Genomic DNA, 23,410 nt, shown 5'->3' with positions numbered 1-23,410 from the left:
GCTTCTCAGAGACGTTATATGGTTGATAAGTCTTGTGTTTTGTGTTTGTTGTGGCATTTCATATGTTTAAAACAATTGATGATTCTGCTGACTGTAATATTCAGTTTGTTATTTCGTTTCTGAATACAAGGAATACGGTAAACGAAATTCATCTATCTCACATTACAGAGATTTTTGGTGAAAGTGCAATTCAACATTTCTTTATTTGTACATAAGTACAGAGGGGAAATCAGGGCCACATGGCTCTTTCTTACATTTAACCTCATCAAAATACTAAACCAATAGATAACTTCAGAAAAAAGTTAATCAACTTAAATCAGTTCTATCAACAGATTGAAGGAACAGCAATGGGGAACCCTTTATCATGTTTTATTGCAAACATTTTCCTAGCAAAATTTGAATTAAACGTGAAACAAAATATGACTTATTTCCCCAGAGTGTGGTTACGTTATGTTGATGATATTTTCGCCATATTTAACAAAAACCAAGAACTTAAAAATTTTATTAATCAACTAAATACATTTTATCCGACTATTAAATTTACTTGTAAAATTGAAACTAATTCATCATTACCATTTTTAGATGTATTAGGGAAAAGGAATAATGGCGACATAGAATATGACATTTAGAGAAAACCCACTTGCAACAACAGATACATACCACACGATTCGAACCATCCACCCTCCCAAAAAAGAGCTGTTTTCCACACAATGATTAATAGATTACTTACAACACCTTTAAAACACGATGAATACTTGAAGGAAATAAGAAACATAAAAAGTATAGCAGCTTTCAATGGATACTCAACTAAATTAATTGACAGTTTATTAAAAAAACAAAAGAAGAATTTATCAAAAACATCAAGAACAACTTTAAAAAGTTAACAAAAAGAAAAACGGAACTGGCAATCCATGAGTTATGGTCCATTTTATAAAGAAATTAAAAAAGTATTCAGAAAACATCTTGAAATGAACATAACATTTTGCACACCAAATAAGATAAATAACCTAAAGAATCCAAAAGATAAAATTTTAGATGAAAATAAAAGTGGCATTTACAAAATTAACTGTGAAGATTGTGATAAAATTTATATTGGCCAGACAAAAAGAACCATTAAAAAAAAAATTAAAGGAACACGAAAGATATTATAAATATGGACAAACTGAAAAATCACTTGAACCTGTCAAATAAAAGGCGAGCTAGGTGGTAAGCTTCTTTATTGAAGATTTAGATAAGCTGACCACACAAGAGTCTGAAGAAAAGTCGAAACTATGTTGAAAAATAAGAAGGTACAAATTGTGTGTAAAAATAAAGTTGTCTTTAAAAAAGCTTTGGGTTTATTTCAATATAGTGTTTACTTTCCGCACATGCCTAGCATCTTCCCGATTGATATTGTTCCTAAACCCAACTTCTTTAGCAATCATTTAATCCTTATTTATCGACAGACCAGTATTTGTGGCATTCTGTGACGTGTGATTCTTAATTAATTCATAATACTTTTAACATCAATTGTGAATATCTTCATTTTGACCTCATAATAACACTGTTGACGTCAAACACTCTTACACACTTATTTTTAAACATAGAATTATGGAAGATGTGTAATTTCAAATATATTAATAAACATCCAAACGCTTTTAATTTTTGGTTATTCAGAAAAACTCTCAAACAATTTTTACAAGTTATCATTTAACACGTTCATGACAACACTTACCCCATCGGGTACAAGTGCTCTTGTACTGAACTTCCGTTGTGTACCCAATCGGGTACATACTGGGCTTTCATAAAGCGTGACGTGTGCCCAATGGCATTTCCTATTTAATGCATTTTTATTGCTTGCCTATCTTTTTAGTTTGTTAAATTTGATCCCACACTTTTTTTCCCTTGGGGCGGTCTACTGCCATGCACTTAAGCCTCAAGGGCTTTTTGCACACCCCGGAAACGCACCATGAGGCCCACCAGTCTACAATTTCAGCAGTTCCACAAACCGCCGAAAACAACCTATCAGGTCCTCCTGGGAAAATTCACCACCCCTGTCCAAACTACCAAAGATGGCATACCGCCACACTTTAATAAATACCTCAGACTATCGTGTACCCCGTTGGGCACAATATTGGGCTTAATTTTTAAGATAAATTAATTTTTTAGGTACTCCTTGTGGTACACAGAGAAACATTAGAAAACATTGAAATAATTTTTGTGTGTGTAAAGTTAGGAAGCCTACATACTTTTCTCGTTATACTTAAAAGATTTAACGTTAAAAAAACTATTACGGTTTATTCCCATTATTATTTAAAATTCAAAGGCACATAAAAGTCAGGAAATAAGCCATCGTCATGAACCTGTTAAATATATTAAAAGTATAACCCTTAAGGCCATGTCACACTGCCGTGGCGTCGCGTCCGTCCATCCATAGTATGAACGTCCGCGTATGCCGCGACGGTCTCGAATCCCGTCAAACTACCAGATACGCGTCCGCCAACGCCACGTCTTTCTAGGAGTTTCTTAAGCATTTCAACTACTTTGAATTTGTTTAGTTATACACTGATAGTAGAATTAATAGTTTGTTATAGCTCTACAAAATTAATTTATTGTTCTGGAGCGTATTCATTAATAATTATTATTATCAAAATTATATTTTCATTATTACATGCAATACTATTTCTATTATGAACTTAGTAATTAGGGCATTCAATACTTTGATATACCTCTTTAAAACTATTGGTTTTTATATATAAGATGCACTTGAAAGGATTATTTTGTAATTTTTGTGTTGGTGTTTTCAGTTTTGTAATAAGTCTTTATGTTTTTAAATAAGGCGTATTTAATTTTGTTATTTGTCTTAAAATAAAATCAAACATAATATGAAAAATAACAAATAAAATGATTGCATATAAACATGACACCAGAGTATTCATTAACCCTAGAACTGGCGGTCATTTCATCCTGGAGTGTCGGGCTGTTTTAGAGCTTCGCGCAAGGGTTTTATAAACAAATTATTAAAAATATAAAATAAAAGGAGTAGGCAGTGGCAAGAGCGCGCGGTGCCCCGGTGAGTGGGTTTGGGGAGGTGCTTTATGCGCATGCGCGAGCCTTCGTAGCATCGCCGACGTCGGCCAAGGATCGCTCCAGCCGCATAGCGCAGCAGACGGTGGCCGACGCGACGAACGTTGCCCCACGTCGGTTATGTCAGTGTGACTTGTCCTATTTGACAACATGGTTAGCGATTATTTTAAAAATCCATTCGCAGATGGACGGACGCGACGCCACGGCAGTGTGACATGGCCTTTACACGAAAAACTAAAATGTGTTGGATGCGAATTTATTATGTCTTAAAATAAAATTGTCATAAATGACCAAAAACAAAAGTGTACAAATGCTTGAGGTTTATGTATAAATGTGTATGAAATGTTCAGATGTATATCAATACAAAAATGTATCTGTTTTATGAGATAATCTTCTTGTCATAAATTGATTCATCTTTACAATCACAATGGTTCTAGAAGAAGATATCACAATAATTAAAATTAAGAAAATATGAAGTGAAAAAGAGAACATTTGAGATAATATAGTTTTTTTCAATTAAAGGAAGCTACAATAACTCTCCCCTCAAAATTTAAAAATAATATATATACTAATAAAAAATTAAATTATAATTTCAGATACGCCAGTGCCATATAAAATGTTGGAGAATGCAGTGACTATTGACCTGAAAGATAAAATAATGAGGACCACTCACTATGACCCCAAAGCAACATAATATTTAATGTACGTAGTTGCTGTGTGACTACTAATTTACGGATTTAGAGCACGTAAAGAATTTGGTATATAAATCCAAATATTAGTTGGATAGGAATTGATATGCCAGTCTTGAGAATTTCATGACCCTAAAGATGATTTATTTATTGTTTAATTATTTTTATGAATTTTTTGTTCTAATTACATAATTAGGGCTTGTGCAGACGAAGTGTAATGACGACTAAAATCACAAACAAGGTCAAAAAGTGTAATTAATTAGCAAATACTACGGAGAGACCATCTGTAACTTATGAACTGATATATCCCTTAGCTTTGACAAATGTACTTTCTTTGTGAAAATTTCACCATTAGTGATTACTGATTTGAAAAGATAACGGGGTTAAGGCAAAGGCTGTTTACAACAAAAGAAATTCAATGTTTCGAGAACTGGTGTCAAACACACCATTGAGGTGTAAAATCTTATAACATAAAATTTAGTATGCAAAAAAGTCATCACATGTCTTCAAACACACAACACTACACTCGCAACTCTCAAAAATATCAACCCGTTAGATTACTGAAGAGTGTGGGAAGTAAGTGTTGGAAAAAGTTAAAAATACACTAATTCCATTGTGTTATTTAATTCTTCCAATTCTCATATGTGCAGATGCACTGGCACTGCAAGTACTGATAAAACCACAGAGCATTGAAATTTTTAAAAATTGTAAGACATTGAATGCAGTGGACGCACATTACTACTTTCCTATCGGTACACAAATGGAAAAAATGAAGGTCGCAGTGAAGGTGTAAAATGTTTTTAAAATTAATTTTGCTTAAATATTATTGTATTATAGTTGTAAATTTTTAAGATAATAACAAGAAATGATTTACCTGAAAGAATCAAATCTGACGCTTTGAATTTTGTTGTCCCAGTACAGAAAATAAAATTGGGAACAAATGAACATAATATTTTTCAAACCTTCTGGTTGCAGCTATTCTACAGTTTTAAGTTTAAGTTATCTAAACTTTCATAATCAGTGTTTATGAATTACCAAGTCGAGATACCGACATATCCAAGTGTGTATTTGTGGTGAATATAAATAATATCGTGTGTGATGGGCTGGTTTAGGATTGGGTGTTTTTTTGTGAGTGTAATTAATTGGTATAAAAATGGTAACTAATGTACAGTTTTAAGTGGAACCTTAACCATGGAGATAACTGACATTGGCTGTGTTGATAGGGTTTGAATCCTGTTTTTAATGCTAAAGTTACATTTACACCATCATCAAAATATTACCTGAACATCTTTCACAAGGCTTTATAAAACCAAATGAGTTGGTGTAGTTGTCAGGTGACAGGAAACTCATTCCAGTACATCCTAGTTTTTCAACATCCTAAAAATCTGATCTCAAGTAGGACTGCATCGAAAGGGTTAAAAATAATTATTTTATTCTCAGATATATCTTTCTCAGTCTGACATTTAAAATCAACCATCAGACATGAAAAATAAAGATAAACAGTGTCAGTCAATCATATAGAGACTGACTTTTTGGCTGGAAGTTACAAATTTTAGTCTTCTTACCTCGTTTTCTGATGCTGATATATCCATGATTTTTATGTGATATCACTAAGTGTACCACGCTCAAAAAATTATAATCTGCAAAAAAGTTTATTCTGAATGTCTTAAATTAATTTGATAGTTGATAATTCTCATTTGGACCCTCACTGAAACTAGAAATGTCCCTATTGATTTCAAACGAAATAGGTTTTGTACTTATAATGCAAATTTTCTCTTGCCTTTTATACTATTATGGATTTGTACACCTATATTCCAATAGGTAAATAATTAATTACTACTTAATTGTAGAAGAAGGTGGTATACAGAAGTTATCATTTAAATTTTAGAAAACTGTGATCCCATTTGAATATTGTAAAACTTATTCTAATTTTAGAGTTCTTTGGGGAAACTATCTCTTTAGAGTATTTGGTTAGACTCTTACATTTAATGATTTGATCAGTACCAATGCCCTTTTCACTACAAATATATTAATGTGAATACCACGATGATAAAATTTGATGTTAATTTACATCTGGTGAATTGTCTTTTGCCAGCTAATTAATCTGGCACATTACTTTTTTATATGCCAAGATTTACACCAAGCCTTATCATCTCTCTGCCAGTTTATTTTATAATCATATTGTTATTATTATTATTAATTTTGTTAATAGTAAATTCCCTACAACTAACACAATGCAATACAATTGATGTAATTATTTTATTTCTCAACCGATTTTAACAAATTTGGCATCGTTAGTATTGTCTGTGTATTTATTGTTAAAAATCGGATGTCATAAATAGGGTTTACAATCCAATTCTCACACTATTCAAAACAGTTTCTCTCAAAAATCACACTCTTCAAAGTCTAACTACGAATTGAGTCTACTAGTTCTCTCATAACACAAAGTGAGTATATCTTGCATTTAACTAAGTTTTGAACCCAATTTGCAGGTTATCGTACAAAAAATCACAACTCAATACAAATTAAATACGCTAACTAGTTCATTATATTATAGACATCAAAACATAACAAGACAGATATACCTTCATATGTATTACTAAATACGAGTACACAGAATACAATGGTTGAAGATACATTTTTAATCAAATTTAACAATCAGTTCTCACGTTACGTTCGGGTCACATTTTCTAAATACCTTGTGCGTTTAATAGACATCATTCAAAGGTCAATCTAACCTCTCCATGTTCCTCTCCAGGAGGGTTAACTTAAGTTATACCTTCCAGTTGAACCTACACTGGATAAAGCATAAACCGAAATGTCACTAACATCAGAGCATCTCTATGGATGTCCAGGAATGGTACATCACTAACCACATATGTCAAGGTAACAGGGTAAGAGGGTTGATCAATAGGTCTAGAGAGTGGATGAAGAAGAGGGTTGATCAATAGGTCTAGAGAGTGGATGGAGCTCCCTCACAGTTCAAGGCTGCTGCTAACCTAAACATGAGGGAATATTGTTCCCTGCCCACTTTGACCACGAGTATTACAGAGCCACTCTTTTCTTTTTCTAAGGTGACATGACTGAGATGTAGTCCCTCCCTATCTCTCCTCTGGGAATCCTGATAGAAGGTGGCCCTAACTGCTAACCTTAACCATCCTGAATATCCTGTCACTCTGGAAGCAAGTGCAAAGGTCCCTTTAGATTGAAAAATTTATAGATTATTATAAGATATGTTTAAGGAATAATCTTCAAACATGGCAAAACAATTGTATGTTAATATTAACACGTTCTTGGTCTGATTGAGAAAAAAGGTACAAGATTTAACTTCCACAATATCTTTACCGTACAAATAGTAATATTCTAGCTGTAATTCGTATTTTCTATACTTATTTTGGCAAATCGTAGACAGCCTAACGCATCTATTTGTGGACAACAACTGATTAGCAGTACGCAAATTACCAAATGCTAAAATATGTTTTTGTAGTTCTTTCTATAAGACTACTAGCTGTTTCCCGCGGCTTTGCACGCTTCTGGTTCAAGTGAATTATATTTCCAACAGTGATGTAGAGTTTGGCCTTGTTGCCACAACCAAGAAAATTTGTCCGAAATGTATGTTTATAACCATTGTACACGCAAATGTACTTTATTATAAAATGGTCTAACACTCAAGCTTTAAGTTCAACCAGAAATTTATTTTAAACACAAATATACATCATAACTTAGCTCCTTCAAATAGTGTTTGGCTATTTAATATACGTAACTGTCTTGTAGTTGCAGTTTATAATGTGCAGGCGCTTTGAAAACATTTATATTTTGTAGCGCTGCCTTGTGGTAAGTTACATACATCAATGGGCATAGCATATAAACCTTCCCCGTGTAAAAATACATAAACATACAGATTTTCATAACGAACAGTCAAATAGTTTCTGAGTCTAATAAACACACAAACATTCATTTATATATATATATATAGATTTAGAAACCTACGGTAACAAAATAATGTGCTTTATAAATAATATTTTAATTAAAGTTCACAATTTATATGCCAATGCCAGCATGCCTGCTGATTCTATTTAAATATCTATCCATACATTTTTACATAAATGGTATATTATTCTGGAAGCTCATGTTATAAGCTACCATTCTATTATTTAAAAATAAAAGATATGACTTGTAGTTTAAAAAATATTTTCATTTCCTTGAATCTCTGCAAATTTCTTTAGAGTAGTATGGTATTCTTAGGCTTATTTTTTCCAGAAGGTAAAACAAAGTTAAAGGTAGAGTTTAGATGAGAAGAAAGTTTGTGCACTACAGATCTCTGACCCGCAATGCTGGACTGCAGTCTGCCCCACGGTAGCACTGTGTTGGTAATTGTTTTTTCTCTGTATTTTTCCGAATTGGATACATGTATTTTTCAAACAGCACAGAAAGAAAAGTTATTAGGTATTACACAATATTACTTCAACACATTGAAAGACACAGAGATAAAAACTTAGAAGTTTAAAATAGATAGTAACGACGAATCGGCACCAAATTTTTTTCATATCAATAGCAACGATATTAGTTTAAAAATGGACTAAAAAGGCAGACATTTTTGACCGGAACTCTAGAAATTTGAAAAAAAGTTCTGAGTGGCCGTCCTGATTTTGTATACTTCCGAGTCCTTTTTAAATATTTTTACTAAAAACATATAGTTGGAAAATATCTATAATAATAGTAACTTATTTATTACCTTCTAAAAATTAAATTTAGTTGATAATCCAAACCTGGCTCCAAACAAGCCCTGTCTTGCAGTCTGGGTACTAAAATACATAAAATATTTTCTTATATTCTTCCTTGCAAACACACAATATCTCTTATATGGTCTCTTCTTTTTTCCTTAGGTGGAATTCTTTCGAAAATGTGCCTTTTGTTAGTCTTGATGGTTGGAGTTTGGCTGAGAGACACTCTTCTACTACTCAATACTTCTCAAAAATTTCTATTCTAAAATGGTGTAGGTATATTGTTAAAAGAAAGCTCTAACCTTCTTAAGAGTTAAAACTCATAGATAGCAAAGTTTTGGCTCAAACTCTACAATATTTTTAATGTACTATTGAAATGCTCAATAACTATTTTAATTTTGAAGAATTGTTTGGGTTCTTGAAGTAAATTTAGTAAGTTCAAGCTTTTCAGGAGGCATTTTGCTTGGGAAATCAGAGATGTCTATTATGGGGTTTTTGGAGTAATAAGATCTTTGAGAATGTTTCTGTGCAGTGCCTCTAAGTATAAAACAATATTCCACCCCAAAAGAAGAGTTCAACAGTAACAGAGGTTCAATCCAATTCTCAAGACTCCTACCAAATATGAAACCTATATCTGATACATACATATTAGTATAATCAGCAATATTTTGCATTAGCTGATAGTACAAAAATATATGCAAATAATATTTACAGGAATGTTAGGACATTATGTTAGGACATCTTGGTCGTCTGCAAGATGGTGGCAGGTGAAAAGTGTATATGTGGTGGGCTCGTGCTCAAAAGCAGTGTTAGATAGGCATAATGCGATAAGATGTGTTATGGAATCTGTAAAAATGGTGGCATATTGCTTGTGCAAGTATTTCAAAGCCTCAATACGATCATTTTAAAAACATTTTCAAGTATGCCAGGAATAAAATGGTACTGTGTTTCTTGCCTTCCAAATGCTGTTATCAAACAAAGTACCGAGTCTGCGTCGGGAAACTGATCTGCATCCGTCGAACGAATCTGACTGCTCCCGCGATTCTTAACGTTGTAGTGACAGAATTGGAAGAAATAACCAAAAATAACCTAAGTTTGTCTAAAAGGTTAAGTGAACTTGAAAATGAAAATAATGTTTTTAGGACACAGCTAAATGAAATTATGCGGACATTTTCCATGCCAACTCAAAAATTGAAACATCCACAAACGAATCCAAAGAACCGAATCGTTCTGAGAACGGTTCAGGGAAAGAGAGTTGTTCCAATACAACGAACAGCGTAATAAATCCAGAAATAGGAATGGAACCTAACCCCTTAGTGAATATGTAAATGAAATTACCGATGACAAAATTAAAAACCCCATCTTACGTGATATTGTTAAAACCCGAACTTCTAAACGGCTTACAAATAGAATATGCCAAGATGTAAATAACAAAAATGTTGAAGCAAGTCTAGGCTCAAATAGTGACTCGGACACTACTCGACTGAAACCTCTTTGGTTGCAAGTGACGATGTTTCTCCTTCTAAGACAGAAAATAAGTTAAATAAAGATTGGGCAAGCTGTTGGGCCTAGAAGGAAAAATGTGAGAAATAAAATAGGAAAGCTGGACAGTGAGGTTAGGAATGGACTTTGCAAGGCTAATCTAGGCCTAAGCAAAAATAGGGTAAGCCCATACCCAGAGTCATCCAAATACAAAAAGAAACACTCTATTATAATCGTGGTACAGGTGATAGTGTCTCATCAAGCCTTCTCGGTGCTAAGAAGGCTTGGTTTCATTTGGGAAAAGTCGCTATGGGAACGAGTGAAGAGGATGTTCAATGTTTTGTAAGTAATAGCCTTTCCTAATATTAGTTTTAGTGTTGAAAAACTTGAAAACAAGGGAGTAAACAAGAGCTTCAAGCTAGGAGTAGATTTTTTACATAAAGATAAGGTTATGGATTGTACCCGCTGGCCCAGAAATGTAACACTGAAGCGTTTTTTTATTCAGAAACACACAAAACTCTCAGTGTAACTTAGTTTTCTCATTTGTCTAACACTCAGTCTAGTGATATTATTCCTCCTAGCTTAAACTCCCAAACAACTAGACATAGGCCTAAGTTAAAAAAGCCTATGAAAAATTAATAGCTCAGACAAGGTAACTAGCCTCAATAAATGTTCAATGTTTAAGAACAAAAATGGAGGTTCTATCTTTCTTTATATTGGAAACTAGACCAAATATACTGTGCATTTCAGAGCATTGGCTAGTTAAAGATGAAATTGATGTGTACACCCAAATTGAAGATTTAATTTTTGGCGGATGCCTATTGTAGACAGGAACATAAAAAATGGAGGCACAGCAGTTTAATGTTAAAAATAATCTTAGATATAAAAAACTTAACCTTGAACAATTTTGTAAAGAACTAACTTTAGAAATTGCCGCTATTTGAGCTCTTGGACTCTTTAATGATCATCATGTCGATTTACCGCTCTCCTGATGGTGATTTTAGATGAGTTTATCCAACTTCTGGACAAATGTTTTACTTTTCTTTCTCGAAAATAAGAAAAAACTTGTGGTCTGTGGTGACTTTAATGTACACCTGGAAGAAAAATCACGGGAAGAGAACATTTTTACAAACATGCTCATTAGTCATGGCCTATACATTTCAAACAGACTACCCACAAGAGGCACAGCGTGCCTAGATTCCATGGCTTACAAATTTTTGATTCTTGGGATTATAAGGTGGAAGTCATTTGAACCTATGATTGCGGACCATAGTGCAGCAGTTATTATGACAATAAAGTCAAGTTTGGGAAATGGTAAACACAAAGAGTTTCATGCATGATTAAGTTATAGTTTTACAAAGCGCCGCGTCATCAAGGATGAGCAGCTTGCCTTTACTAAGGAGGGCTCTAAAAAACGTAAACTGGCCAATTGAATTGGGTGATCACTATTTATCTGAGCACTCCTTTGATAGATTTCTTCAAACCTTTAATTACAATTTTGATATATTTTTTCCATTAAAAAAACCTTTTAAAAAAAACATCCAGAAAAACGGAACTAAATGTCAGTTTAAAGATAAATCTTGGTATAACAGCAGACTTGCGGGAGCAGACTTAAAAACATTAGTAGTTCTTCTAAAATGATCATTATAAATCAGCAGTCTCACCAAATGACCGTGATGAGTACTATGCATTATATTGTAAAACAAATAAACAATACAGACTGGAAGTAACAGAAGCTAAGAAGGCCTTCAACGTCCACACCATCAGGTCATCCTCCAACATGTGTAAAGCGGCCCTGGGATATTATAAACTCACACAGACCTAAGAAACCATATGCTTCCTGCTCAGAAAGTCCTGACAACATAAACAATTTCTTCATAGAGGGCTGTTGAAGAGATAGTGACAAACCTTCCGGAGATGGGACTTTAACCCTCTGTATATTGGCAAATAGGCCTAAGCCTATATTAGACCATTGGTTAGAGGTGCGGCCACTAGATATTATAAAAATAGTAAATAGGCTAAAGAACTCTAAGAAGCCCCGGATATCTATGGTGTTTCCTTGCTTTGTTTTGAAAGCGGTGATCCATGAAGTAGCAAACCCTCTATCAGTAGTAATAAAACAAGTGTCTTAGTCGAGGTATCTTTCCCAGATGCTTTGAAGATTGCACGCACAGTCCCCCCATCTACAAGAAAGGAAATCCTGAGGAACTGGTGAATTACAGGCCAGTTTCAGTTCTGCCAGTGGTGTCTAAGGTCATGGAGTCAATAATGAAAAAAACAGTTGGTTGATTTTTTTTTGAGTCCAACAATCTGCTGAGCAACACCCAACATGGCTTCAGAAGTGGACGTTCTACAACCACTGCCTTATTATCCATAGCATCAAAGATAATGGAAGCTTTTTCGAGGCTGGCGAATCAATGGCTCTTGCGCTCTGGTGATCTGAGCCGAGCATTCGATTGTGTGCCGCATAAGATACTACTTAGCAAGCTTAAATTCCTATGGGATCGAAGGAACAGTTCACAAAACTATTTCCAGCTATCTCGAAAATAGACCAACAGAGGGTATCGCTTGGTGGGGCTACTTCAGGAAGTAGAGAAGTCATGCATGGAGTGCCACAAGGTTTCCATCCTGGGACCTTTGCTCTTCTTAATTCTTGTGAATGATTTAAAGACTGGGAGCAGGGCAGTGCTGTTTGCAGATGACACTACGCTTCCTGTCCCAGAGGAAAGCTGATACACTCCCGTGCTTTCAGGAAGCCGAGGACTTGTTAGCAGATGCCAAGAGGTGGTTCACCACAAACAAACTAAAATTAAACGAAGAAAAAAACACAACGATATTCTGTACTCTAAAAAAATGAGATGTCATAGAGACTGTGATGAGGCCGTTAATTTACTCGGTTTCTGGCTGGACCCGAAGTTAAATTGGAATTGCCACATAGACAAAGTCTGCACAAAACTCTCCAGGGTTTATCTTCTTGCTGAGAAAACTGAGAAACGTGGTACCAGAGCGGTGCCTGGTAACGGTGTACCACGCACTTTTTCACAGCACCTAGCCTATGGTATTCTGCTCTGGGGCCATGCATCAGCATGCAGCAGAATACTTGTTCTCCAAAAGAAGGCGCTACGCATCCATTACATCTTCAGACATCTGGAGCATTGTAGGTCTAATTTCAAACGCCTCAGGGTATTAACGGTTCAAGGCCAATATGTAATGAACTCTCGCTTATATACGTAAAGGAGAATGAATCTCTGTTTGGGAGAAGACAAGATGTTCCATGGCTACAACACACCGCCATGCAAAAGACCTAAACACCCTAAAATGTAGACTTTCAAAATCGTGTTGAACCAGTTTTCCAATAGCAGCGGTCAAACTATACAACAGCCTACCGGAAAGCATCAGAAATATGAACACTATTAAGTTCAAGGAAGCCATATGGTCCAGACTTACAAGTAGGCCTATCTATGCACTCAAGGAACTTGAAGAGACCCACTGTTCTAGTCCCTGCCACCATAAACCTTTGTAAATAGTGTATATAGTTTTTAAATACTTGACAAAATTGTTTCTGAACAAATTGCAACACAGTTTTTAAAACAAAATTGACACAGTCTATCTGGTTTTATCAGTCAAAGACGAAGACATCAAGTATCAAGTATCTATTTCGAAATGTTTTTCCTTTTTTTTCCCACATACAAGGGAGTACCCAAAAGAAACCGGAATTACATTGCCATGTGCGGAGCTTGTATAGTACGCATTTCTGCCTCTAGGTATGTATAGCGAAACTCATAGCCAGTTCAGTGCTTTATCAATCTGGCTTGTTCCGTTCATCTGCAGTGATTGCTTTTGCTAGTGTTGTTTAATTCTTGTTTCGTTTTTTTTATATAAAGTTTAAGTAAACAACGTGCAGCTGTGATATTATGTTTTCTGCACAGTAAAAATGCTGCTGAAACTGTTTTAATGTTGAAAACAGCTTACCAAGATGAAGCTATGAAAAAAACTCAAGTGTACGAGTGGTTTGCTCGATTAAAAATGGTGACATGGCGATTAATGACGAACCTCGTTCTGGACGTCCATCAACTGTCTGAATCGACGAAAATATAGAAAAAAATTCAACAGCTTGTGCTTACAAACCGTCAACAGTGGGTTATCTTTGAGCTCGGTTCAGCGAATTTTAACGGAAGATTTGGGAATGAAAAGGGTTGCTGCCAAGTTTGTTCCTCGGGTTCTGACTGACAATCAAAAGGAACATCAATCAGGAAAAGGAATGTTTTGGCTAAAAATGGCAGTCCGCTGCCCTACGCACCTGACCTGGCATCGTGTGACTTTTCTTATTTCCACGCATGAAAAGGATGGAAATACACAGAAAAGGACACTGATTTGACAACACTGAAGAGGTCAAGAAAAACACAATGGAGGAGGAGCTGTCAGCCATTTCTAAAGATGGTACAAAAAATGTTTTGAACAGTGGAAGCACCAGTGAGACAATTGTATTAGTTGTAATGGAAAGTATTTTGGAGGATATAAGGTTTTTTTGTAAAAAGTTTGAAAATATATAACTTTTAAAAAATAATTCTGGTTTCTCTTGGGTACTCCTTGTAGAGGCTACCGTACTCATCTATAGCTTCAATAGCATTATGTAATTTTTCTTAAATTTAACTAATAACTTTCAACTTTTTTACGGTTGTTGCTTTTAGTATTGAGCCTGTTTTATTCTTTCTCAAAAGTATCCCCTTGCTCAAATTTTAAGCACAGTTTTCCACTACTAGACCCAGCATTTTGGTCATTGTACATTATTCAGAAACGAATCAGTATCAACTTAATTTCCAGTTCTAGTCAAATTCTTCAAAGAGCTCTGTCGTTTGTATAATTACAGGAGTGTTACTACACTTTAAAGAAAGCTATACAGGATTTGTCCGTAAAGTGTTAAGATTGGCTGAAAGGAAGATGGAAGATGTTGCTGCATCAAAAAGACTGTCACAGGTTTTTGAAGCCGACTTCCTGGAAGCCCAGATGATGTCTATCAACCCAGGAAACTATGTTGAGATTTTAAACAATTATATCAACTGAACCATTGAATTTTTTTTACGAAACCTAGCCTCATTACTTCACACATAAATCCTGTATTACAGCAAACACATATTAGTCACAGGTACTGTATTAACAAAGAAAAGAAGAGCATGCTCTGAATACATGTTAATTTTGGTGAAGGTAAAGTGTAAGTACAAATATTTAAAAAGGTTTATCACATTGTACACATTTTTACATTGATAATTAACATTAAAATAAGCTTTAATAAAACTCCATTAGAATAGCAACTTATTCACTTTACATTAGTGAAGTTTTCGTATTATTTGAAGGATTAAAAAGTTTTCCAGGACTTCATGAAACATATTAAATTTACATTAAGGTTTGTCCGAAAAGTACCTGATTTCCACTGCTGGCTGATTATTCTTTGACTGTCGCCTGAGATCAGTTTTGGGAGTGGAGTGAGAATACTTCCTAGACTGCCACCAGAAATTCATTTCGCTCTGCCCAGTGAGAGAGTCAAAGTGCTCTGCTTCGTATATTATCACAAGTGTTTGCATTTCACTACAATTGAACATTGAGAGCAAAGAATTAACATGATGTTTTGTCAGAAACCTGGCAATTCTGCTTTAGAGATAATCTTTAAAATAAAAAAGATTTTGGTGACGAATTTATGGGTGATACTCAAATAAAAGAATGCTTTAGATAATTCAGAGATCCCTACATTTCATGGCTGCGTTTCAATGGAGAGTAATCCAAGACCTGGCAAGCCTTAACAGGTAAACATCTTGCAAACACTGAACCTGATTTTGTGGCAATCAACAAACATTTTTGATTACTTTTATGGCAATTGAAAAAGATCTTTGCATTTAAAAATCTGTAAGTTGTGAAATTATAACCAGTCGTCATCTTGAATTTTCTAGATAACTATTTTAGCTGGGTATCACCTATAGACTTGATATCAAAAACTTTGTGTATCCCAGAGATTATCTCTGAAACAGAATGGTCCATGTTTGATACAGACTAGTCATGGTGAAATGCTATGCTAGCACATGTGATAACTAAGAAACAGAGTGCTGTGATTCTCGGAAGGACCTCTATCTCCGTAACTGATCTGAGACAGACGCTTGTGTAATGATCGGCCAGCAAAGGGAGGTCGATTACTTTCCGAATAAACCTAGTTTATCTGTCTAGGGACGGAATACTGACAACTTTTACAATTAAAAATACCAAAAATATACTAAATACACAAAATATAATTTTTCATTGCCAAGCCAATTGACATAATTCTATTCGGTATAGATAAAAAAAATGTAGAATAAAACAAATTATACTGAATGTGTATCTAAGACAGATCGGTATTAAAAAACATTTTTTTTACAAACTAATGCTTGAATATATAATTGTGAAATCACCGAAAGATATATAATTTTTTATTTCAAAATATTCTTCACAGAAATGAAATAACTTAATATTACAGATTGAAGAAGGACTTTGGACGATATTTGAGTATGAGTGAAGAGAAATAAAAATATTTAAACCACCACTAAATAAAGAAGCTAACAAGTAAATCAATAAAAATTTCCAAATAAAATAGCCAAAAAAATAGAATTTATTTATTGATAAAACGCAACAACCTATGATAAACTAAGAAGTGGAGACAACAAATGGTACAATCGGTCAGTTAGTGGGAGTAGGAGAAGAGAAGATGTTAGGCAGACACCACTCAACTCACCGTCGGGCTGCGACTCCCGCCTCTTCGCTTCTTGTTCTTCTTGCGCTTGTTCTTTCGCTTGTGTTCCGAGTCCGAGCTTTCCGACTCACTGCGGGAGCGGTGCCTGCGCTTCTTACCGGCCCGTGAGTGCCCTCGGTCAGAATCACTCTCAGACTGCACAATTACATTCCTGTTAGTTTACAATCTGCTAACAAACTATATTCCAACAGTTATTACAGTATTTTAAAATCAACATCTGAATGCAAAAGCTTGTCTCACCTAATTCCTGAACAAGATAATATTGGTGTAAAAATTCTTGTCCCTCGAATCAGTAAAAATAATACAATACCAGTAATGTTACGGATAAATATTAACCAAGAAATTCTTCTACAAGACCTCAAGATGCTTACTGAAATACAACTCACATCTTCTCTTAGGATAAAAAGCTTATAAATTGTACTTAATCCTGTAAGAACCTTAGTGCTGCTTCCGGAGTGACAAGATATCAGGATGGGTAAGGTTAGGGAGTAGGGGCCGCCTCCTATCGAGATCCACGAGGAAGAATTAGGGCACTAATCTCAAAGTCATGTCTCCCGGGAAGAAGGGGAGGCCAGCTCTGAACCGGCCTCTCCAGTCAAAGCAGGCAGGAGCCTTGTTGAGGCTAGCAAGAACCTCTGAGGTTAGGGAACAAACCCCACCAACTCCAACAGTCATCTCCCAAAGTATGCTAGACCTATCGAATTACCCTTGCACTCAGAATCTCGACATTTGCGGTTAGTGATGTTCCGCTCCTGGACATCCATAAGGTTGCCCAGATTTAAGTGACACAATGGCTTTTGCTGTACCCAGTGTGGGTTCAACTGGAAGGTATAAACCAGCCAGAAGTGATCCCTGCTGGGTGAGCTCCTTCTTTGGAAGAAGCTTATTTTGCTTTCATTGGAATTCTATCCGCAACATTGTCATCTATCCATTAAAACTAAATTGAGTAGGCAGAGAAAATAAAACAGCTTATCAGTTAGCAATCCAACAACTGTAATCTAGAACTAAAATCAGACGTAAGGTGCCTTTCAAGTGCAAAAAATGGAAAAGGCTAGAAACGAAAGGCCTAGATGGATAAGGCTAGCAGTGAAACAAACCACCACTTCGTAGCACATCAAATAAAACAGTAGAGACGTACATTTCACACATGCTTTTTTTTAGCACACGAAATGTACAAATTTAAATTTAAGTATTTACAAGTATAAAGTATTTACGTATAAAGAACTGTGAATTATTTAGAATAATTATCAGCATAATTTGGAATATCTATCAGAAGTGATAAGAGTATTAAAAAAGTATGTTTTTAATCATATTTTGGAGTCAATTATTGTAGATAAAAACATTGTTTACCTGGGAAAAAGTACAGAATATTTAATGACTATTTGATAAACAAAAGAGCCTGTCTCACAACAAATCCACATGTACTTCACATTCCCTGAAGCAATATGATTCCATGGAATAGCACTATTAAAAAATCAGCCTATAACAGGAAGAAATATATTAATTATTTATGCCGTTAAAGCTAAAACATTAAGTAGAGTTTACAGGATGTGGTCGAATGAGTTCCTTACAAGCAAAAGGTATTACCTCAGACCCACAAGCAAGGTAGAAGAATTGAAATTTAAAACATATATGTACGTCCTTGGCTTCAACAGTTTTGAAGATCAGTAAAAGTTAACACCACAAAACTTATAACATCATCAGAAAATTATGATCTGAAGACAATGTGGCTTCATTTCAGGAAGATGAACTGTTATTGTCATCATTGACCAAATCAAACAAATAGTGCCTTCCCGGATTTCAGCATGGCATTCAAAGCCTCAGTTACAGAACGCTGTTGTCTATGCATAATCAGCTTTTTTGGGAACAATGAAAAACAATGAGGAAAAGAGAATAAATTAATAACTGACGTGAAGTAAGTCCCCAATGGAACTTTAAATGTTGCAATATCTAAGAAGAGTATTTGTTAATTATGTTATTAATTTACTTATTTATTTTGTTCGCGCCAATACAGATCTTGATGATATGTAAATAAAGATGATTGACTATTTACTATTGTTCCTCAAGGATCAATAGGCCTTGATACTTGTGATTTTACTGATGACACAACTGATTATTTAGAGACCTTTTCTGTACTCTCAGATTCAGGTGACTCAGTTCTTATCACAAACAGTAAAATAGTACCAGAAATTGAAATTAACACCAATGCTTTTGTAATTTTTTCCCAAGGATATGTCCGATGAACTATGTGGTTTTAAATGCATCAAAGACCAAACACCTTACTCTTGGTATATATGCATCACCCAACCTTAAAAAGGTCCAAACAAGAAAACCACCTGTTTTAGAACTGACAATTAGATGTTTTATCCAAACTTAGTTCAGCACTTTTCGTAACAATGCATTGCAACAAAAACTTCATACTTCACTATTCGAGATCCATATCTATTGTGGCATAGTTCTCTGGGACATTCGTGCTGGCAGCCCCCAGTGAATGTTGTTTCACAAAAGCTTGAAATACATATTATCTTGGCTGGCCTAGACTTTTAATAAAGCTGCAAAAAGCCTTTCAAAGGCATTGCAATAAAAATGATAATGATTCTTTACATAATAGAGGTATTTATTCCTTTTGATGTTTTTACTCTACAGCAAATGAAAAACATTATTCCAGTCTTTGCTGGAACAAAGTTATTCAAAATGCTTTTGAGAAAAATGAAAAACTGCACTGTACTAAAAATTATCAGGTGAAGTAACCAACAAAACTAATACATGTAATACATGACAAGTAAATGTGGAAAGAAATGTTCTGATTCTGATCTAAATTTATGACAGCTTCTCTTTTTTTCTATCCACTGCTATTTCTGAAGAGAAATCAAGAGTGGTATACATGATGAGTATGTAATTGAATGCATCAAAGAGGCTGTTGTCTTCAAAACTGACATCCCATGCCAAATTTGAGAATAGAAGTCCAATACTAACTGAATTGATGCCAATTCAATGATGGAACAAACATATAAAAAAGTGTATACTTTTCTCAAGTTTGGACCAAAATGTTTTAGATATGTATATGTTAACTGTAATCAATCCTTAAATGATTAAACTATGTAAAAGATTGAAAATCCATTCTAAAGCACACATTTTTCCAAAGTACCACATTAACTACCAAAAGTCTTTTCTTTATCACCAACATTAAAAAACATTATCCAGAAATGTTTGATATTAAAAAGACTAATTTTTGATTGGAGAAGGATATTCTATTGATCAACTACAAAATAAGACAATATATTGATTGATGGAATCATAATATCCCAACAGCAGAAAAAACTGAATAAACTAAACCAACAGATTACCAACATGATTACCAACGGAATTTTAAACTATTTTGGATTCTCTTTATTTCCAGGTTTATAAAAAATCATAAATTACTATATAGACTAAAAACTCCCTCATGCCACTGCCAATACCAGTGATGCACTGCTTACCCCACCAGATCTGGATCGAGATCTTTTCTTCTGCTTCTTATTCTTCTTTGACTTCTTCGATCTGGAATGGTGGTGACTGCAAGCTTCTTCTGTCTCGTGTTGGTACTCCTGTTAGAAAACAAACTTTAAATGTAATCACAGCCCCAGCCAGCCAATACATAAATGGCATCAAATGACATATTTTTTACGGATTGTAAATACATTGTTGATCCTCCTTACTTACTGGACCTAATAATCTTCATTCATGTAAAAATTAAGCCATCCAATAATTAGATTTTATATATTTTATTCAGTTATGTATTACTTATTAATTATTACTTTATTCACAGTGTATTCAGTTGTGTGAGTCTGATGAAGCTTTCCTTAAAAGCAAAAGGTGTCAAAAAAAATAAAATCTAATTATCGGATGGTTTGTTTTTTTAAATTAATGAAGAAGATTGTAAGTCGTATATTAATTATATTTACTAGCATTTGGTTAACACAAATTTAGGATGTACCAGGATCCAAAATTTCAACTCAAATATGAAAAGCTATTATTTATTTTGAATAAAAATCAATACACAGAAGCCACTCTGTCCCTAACTACTAATTGTTATTACACAATATAAGTAAATACATATGTGTAATACCATATAATACCAACTTATATTTAGAGAAAAACTAATGTTGAGAACAAAATTAAACAAAAGAAAATATCACATCCAGTCTCGTTTACAACAATAAGGAAAATATATACATGGAAACTGTGAAAAAGTAAATTATTCTAATTTCCTTATTCATATGCTTCAACATTTTGCCACTGTTGCATATAAAATGAAAGAAAAGTAATCGGACTGCCTTACTAGCCACCATAGTGATATCATCTGTACAGCTCTTTGAGTAATTACTGCAATCAATTCCAGCAAATGAAACAAATTTGTAAAAAATTGTTTACTGAATTTGTTTTACTAAAATGATAAAAACAAAGTCACTTCAAAAAAATAAATTTAAGAAGTCAGTACTTACAGTAGGGCACGTAGTTTTATTTGGTGCAGTCTACTTATTTTTAAACAAACTTATTACTTTATTTTTCCTCATGAACTACTTTGAGTCAGTTTTATCAATAAAACTTGAGTCAGTTATATTTTCAAAAAGAAATGAAAATATTATTTCACATTCTTGCACACTACTATATTTGCATACAAAAAAAAAAAATCACTAAAACACAATTTTTGTATATGGAAAAATAATTTTTTTTATTTCCGTTTTTATTTTAGTACTTTTAAGGAAATCTGTTTTATAGCCAAATAAAAACTCAAATAGGATAACCTACACAGTTTATAATGTTTTAAGTAGTCTTGTTTAAGGACTGTCAAAACATGTTTTACGATATAAAAGCCCTAGATTATAAAAGCCAAATCATCTCTACCAACTATGGCGCCCTATTATTGGCCCTTATTACAACATTCTCTAAAATTCATATAAATTATTGTTGTAGAATGTGAATAAGATTTTCATTTCGCTCAAAGTAGTCCATAAGAAAAAATTGAGTATAATCTTAATTAATTAAACAATCAGTGTAATTTTGATTTAAGAAATTGTTCACTTTCTAGAAGGCTTAAGAACTTTAAAACATTGTTTCAAAATGAAAACTTGTAAGTTTGACAGGGCTTAATTTAACTACTAATTACAGTAACTAAATTTTCGAAAATTTGAAATTCTACAAAGCATACTATGAAACCATTAGAGTACACATACACAAAGACAACACTAAACAGCATAGGTGGTTGTGATATAAATATTGTAACAATAGTAAGTTTAACTTCAAAGTAAGTTAATCGTATTCAGCTTAAATGTTTTGAAATTCTAACCTTGAATATCCTGAGCCGCTCTGACTCGATACCGACAGCTCTGAACGCCTCGTGGTCTGCCAACTTCTCCCGCACATCCTCCCACACAGTGTGATAGTCCACGTCAGTGTCCCGCAGCAAGCTGCGGAAAGACGACTCCAATTTCCTCAGCCTCCTCGATTCTTCTTTCTGTCGCTCCCTTTCCCGTGCCTCAGCCTGAGAAGCGGTTTTACAAATATAATTTGACAACACAAAATCACAAAACTACTAACGCTGGCTCTTCTTCTTCAACTATTGCAATTTATTTTTATCTTTCAATGCAAAAGTGTGCTAAATTATTGTTTTCTTTAACATTATCTATCTTACTGTGAACAGTTTATTATTTTTTGACATGTCCTGCACTCTATTCAATGTTCATATACTATGCTTGTTCAATTCAAAATAAATAACAAATTTTACAAACTATACGTCTATGAATATCATAAAATATACGTATATACTCAATTACAGCATGAAAACACCCTAATAATGTGCCTCATAATAATTTGCGGTGTACTTCAAAAGAAGTTGTAGTTAAGTACTTTATATGTAGTTTACCAACTGCATTTGTTTTTGTTTATATGTGATTAATTTGGCAAAAAACACTTAGGGTCATCATTGCCTGTAAGACAAAAATGGAATTTGACACTTACTGAAATAATATAAGCTGATAACAAAAACTATTAATATAATTCAATTAAGTAATTTATACAACACCCCAAAAATTGAGCAGTTTTTTTTATCAAACAATCTAAATTTATTGGTGATGTTATTCTTTATTTAATTTATTGGTAATATATGCCTTGTACTATGTCTGCAAGTTTTTTAATTTCATCTAAGCTTCACAGTTTTACGTCCTATTACGACAGTTTAGGGAGACCATATGGTCTTTACTTACAGTTGAAAGTTGACCAATGTGAAAGAAAAAGTTCCTCTAAAAATATGAACTTAGAATGTTACATCTGCTTACCGAATGGCTGCAGTATAGTAAGAGGCCACAACTGCAATCGTATAAGGATACCAAATTATCAATTAGAAATACTTAAACTATCAAATACAAAAACATTTTAATAACAGTTATTTACAATATTAATGTTTATCAGTTCTTTTCAATGTATTAAATAACAATATTGTTCCAAATTAATTCAAACAAAGTATAATCACTTATGTGGTATTTGAGTAATGGCCGCTAGTATATGTGTCATGTCACTAGCTGTCACACACATTTATCCTTAAAAACAGTAAAAATTAACTAAATGTTAAACTGTTTTGTTTTGTTACATTTTATAGATACACATAACGTAGATAGTTTTTTATTCATCTATAA

At 33.9% G+C, this 23,410-nt stretch overlaps 1 protein-coding gene across 1 annotated transcript in view; it reads right to left on the bottom strand.

Moving 5' to 3' along the window:
- Positions 1–23,410, bottom strand: part of LOC124363112 (pre-mRNA-processing factor 40 homolog A) — a 47,451-nt gene that overhangs the window by 946 nt on the left and 23,095 nt on the right. Inside the window, exons 15-17 of the mRNA XM_046818241.1 lie at positions 22,066–22,260; positions 20,216–20,323; positions 16,719–16,871 (exon numbers count right to left, since the gene is read on the bottom strand). Coding sequence (XP_046674197.1) covers positions 16,719–16,871; positions 20,216–20,323; positions 22,066–22,260 — 456 coding nt within the window. The remainder of the gene's footprint in view (positions 1–16,718; positions 16,872–20,215; positions 20,324–22,065; positions 22,261–23,410) is intronic.

This window comes from Homalodisca vitripennis, chromosome 5, assembly GCF_021130785.1.
Source record: "Homalodisca vitripennis isolate AUS2020 chromosome 5, UT_GWSS_2.1, whole genome shotgun sequence".
Lineage (NCBI taxonomy): Eukaryota > Metazoa > Arthropoda > Insecta > Hemiptera > Cicadellidae > Homalodisca > Homalodisca vitripennis.
Note: the sequence above shows the minus strand (reverse complement) of the source record. Positions and strands in the feature narration are given on the sequence as shown.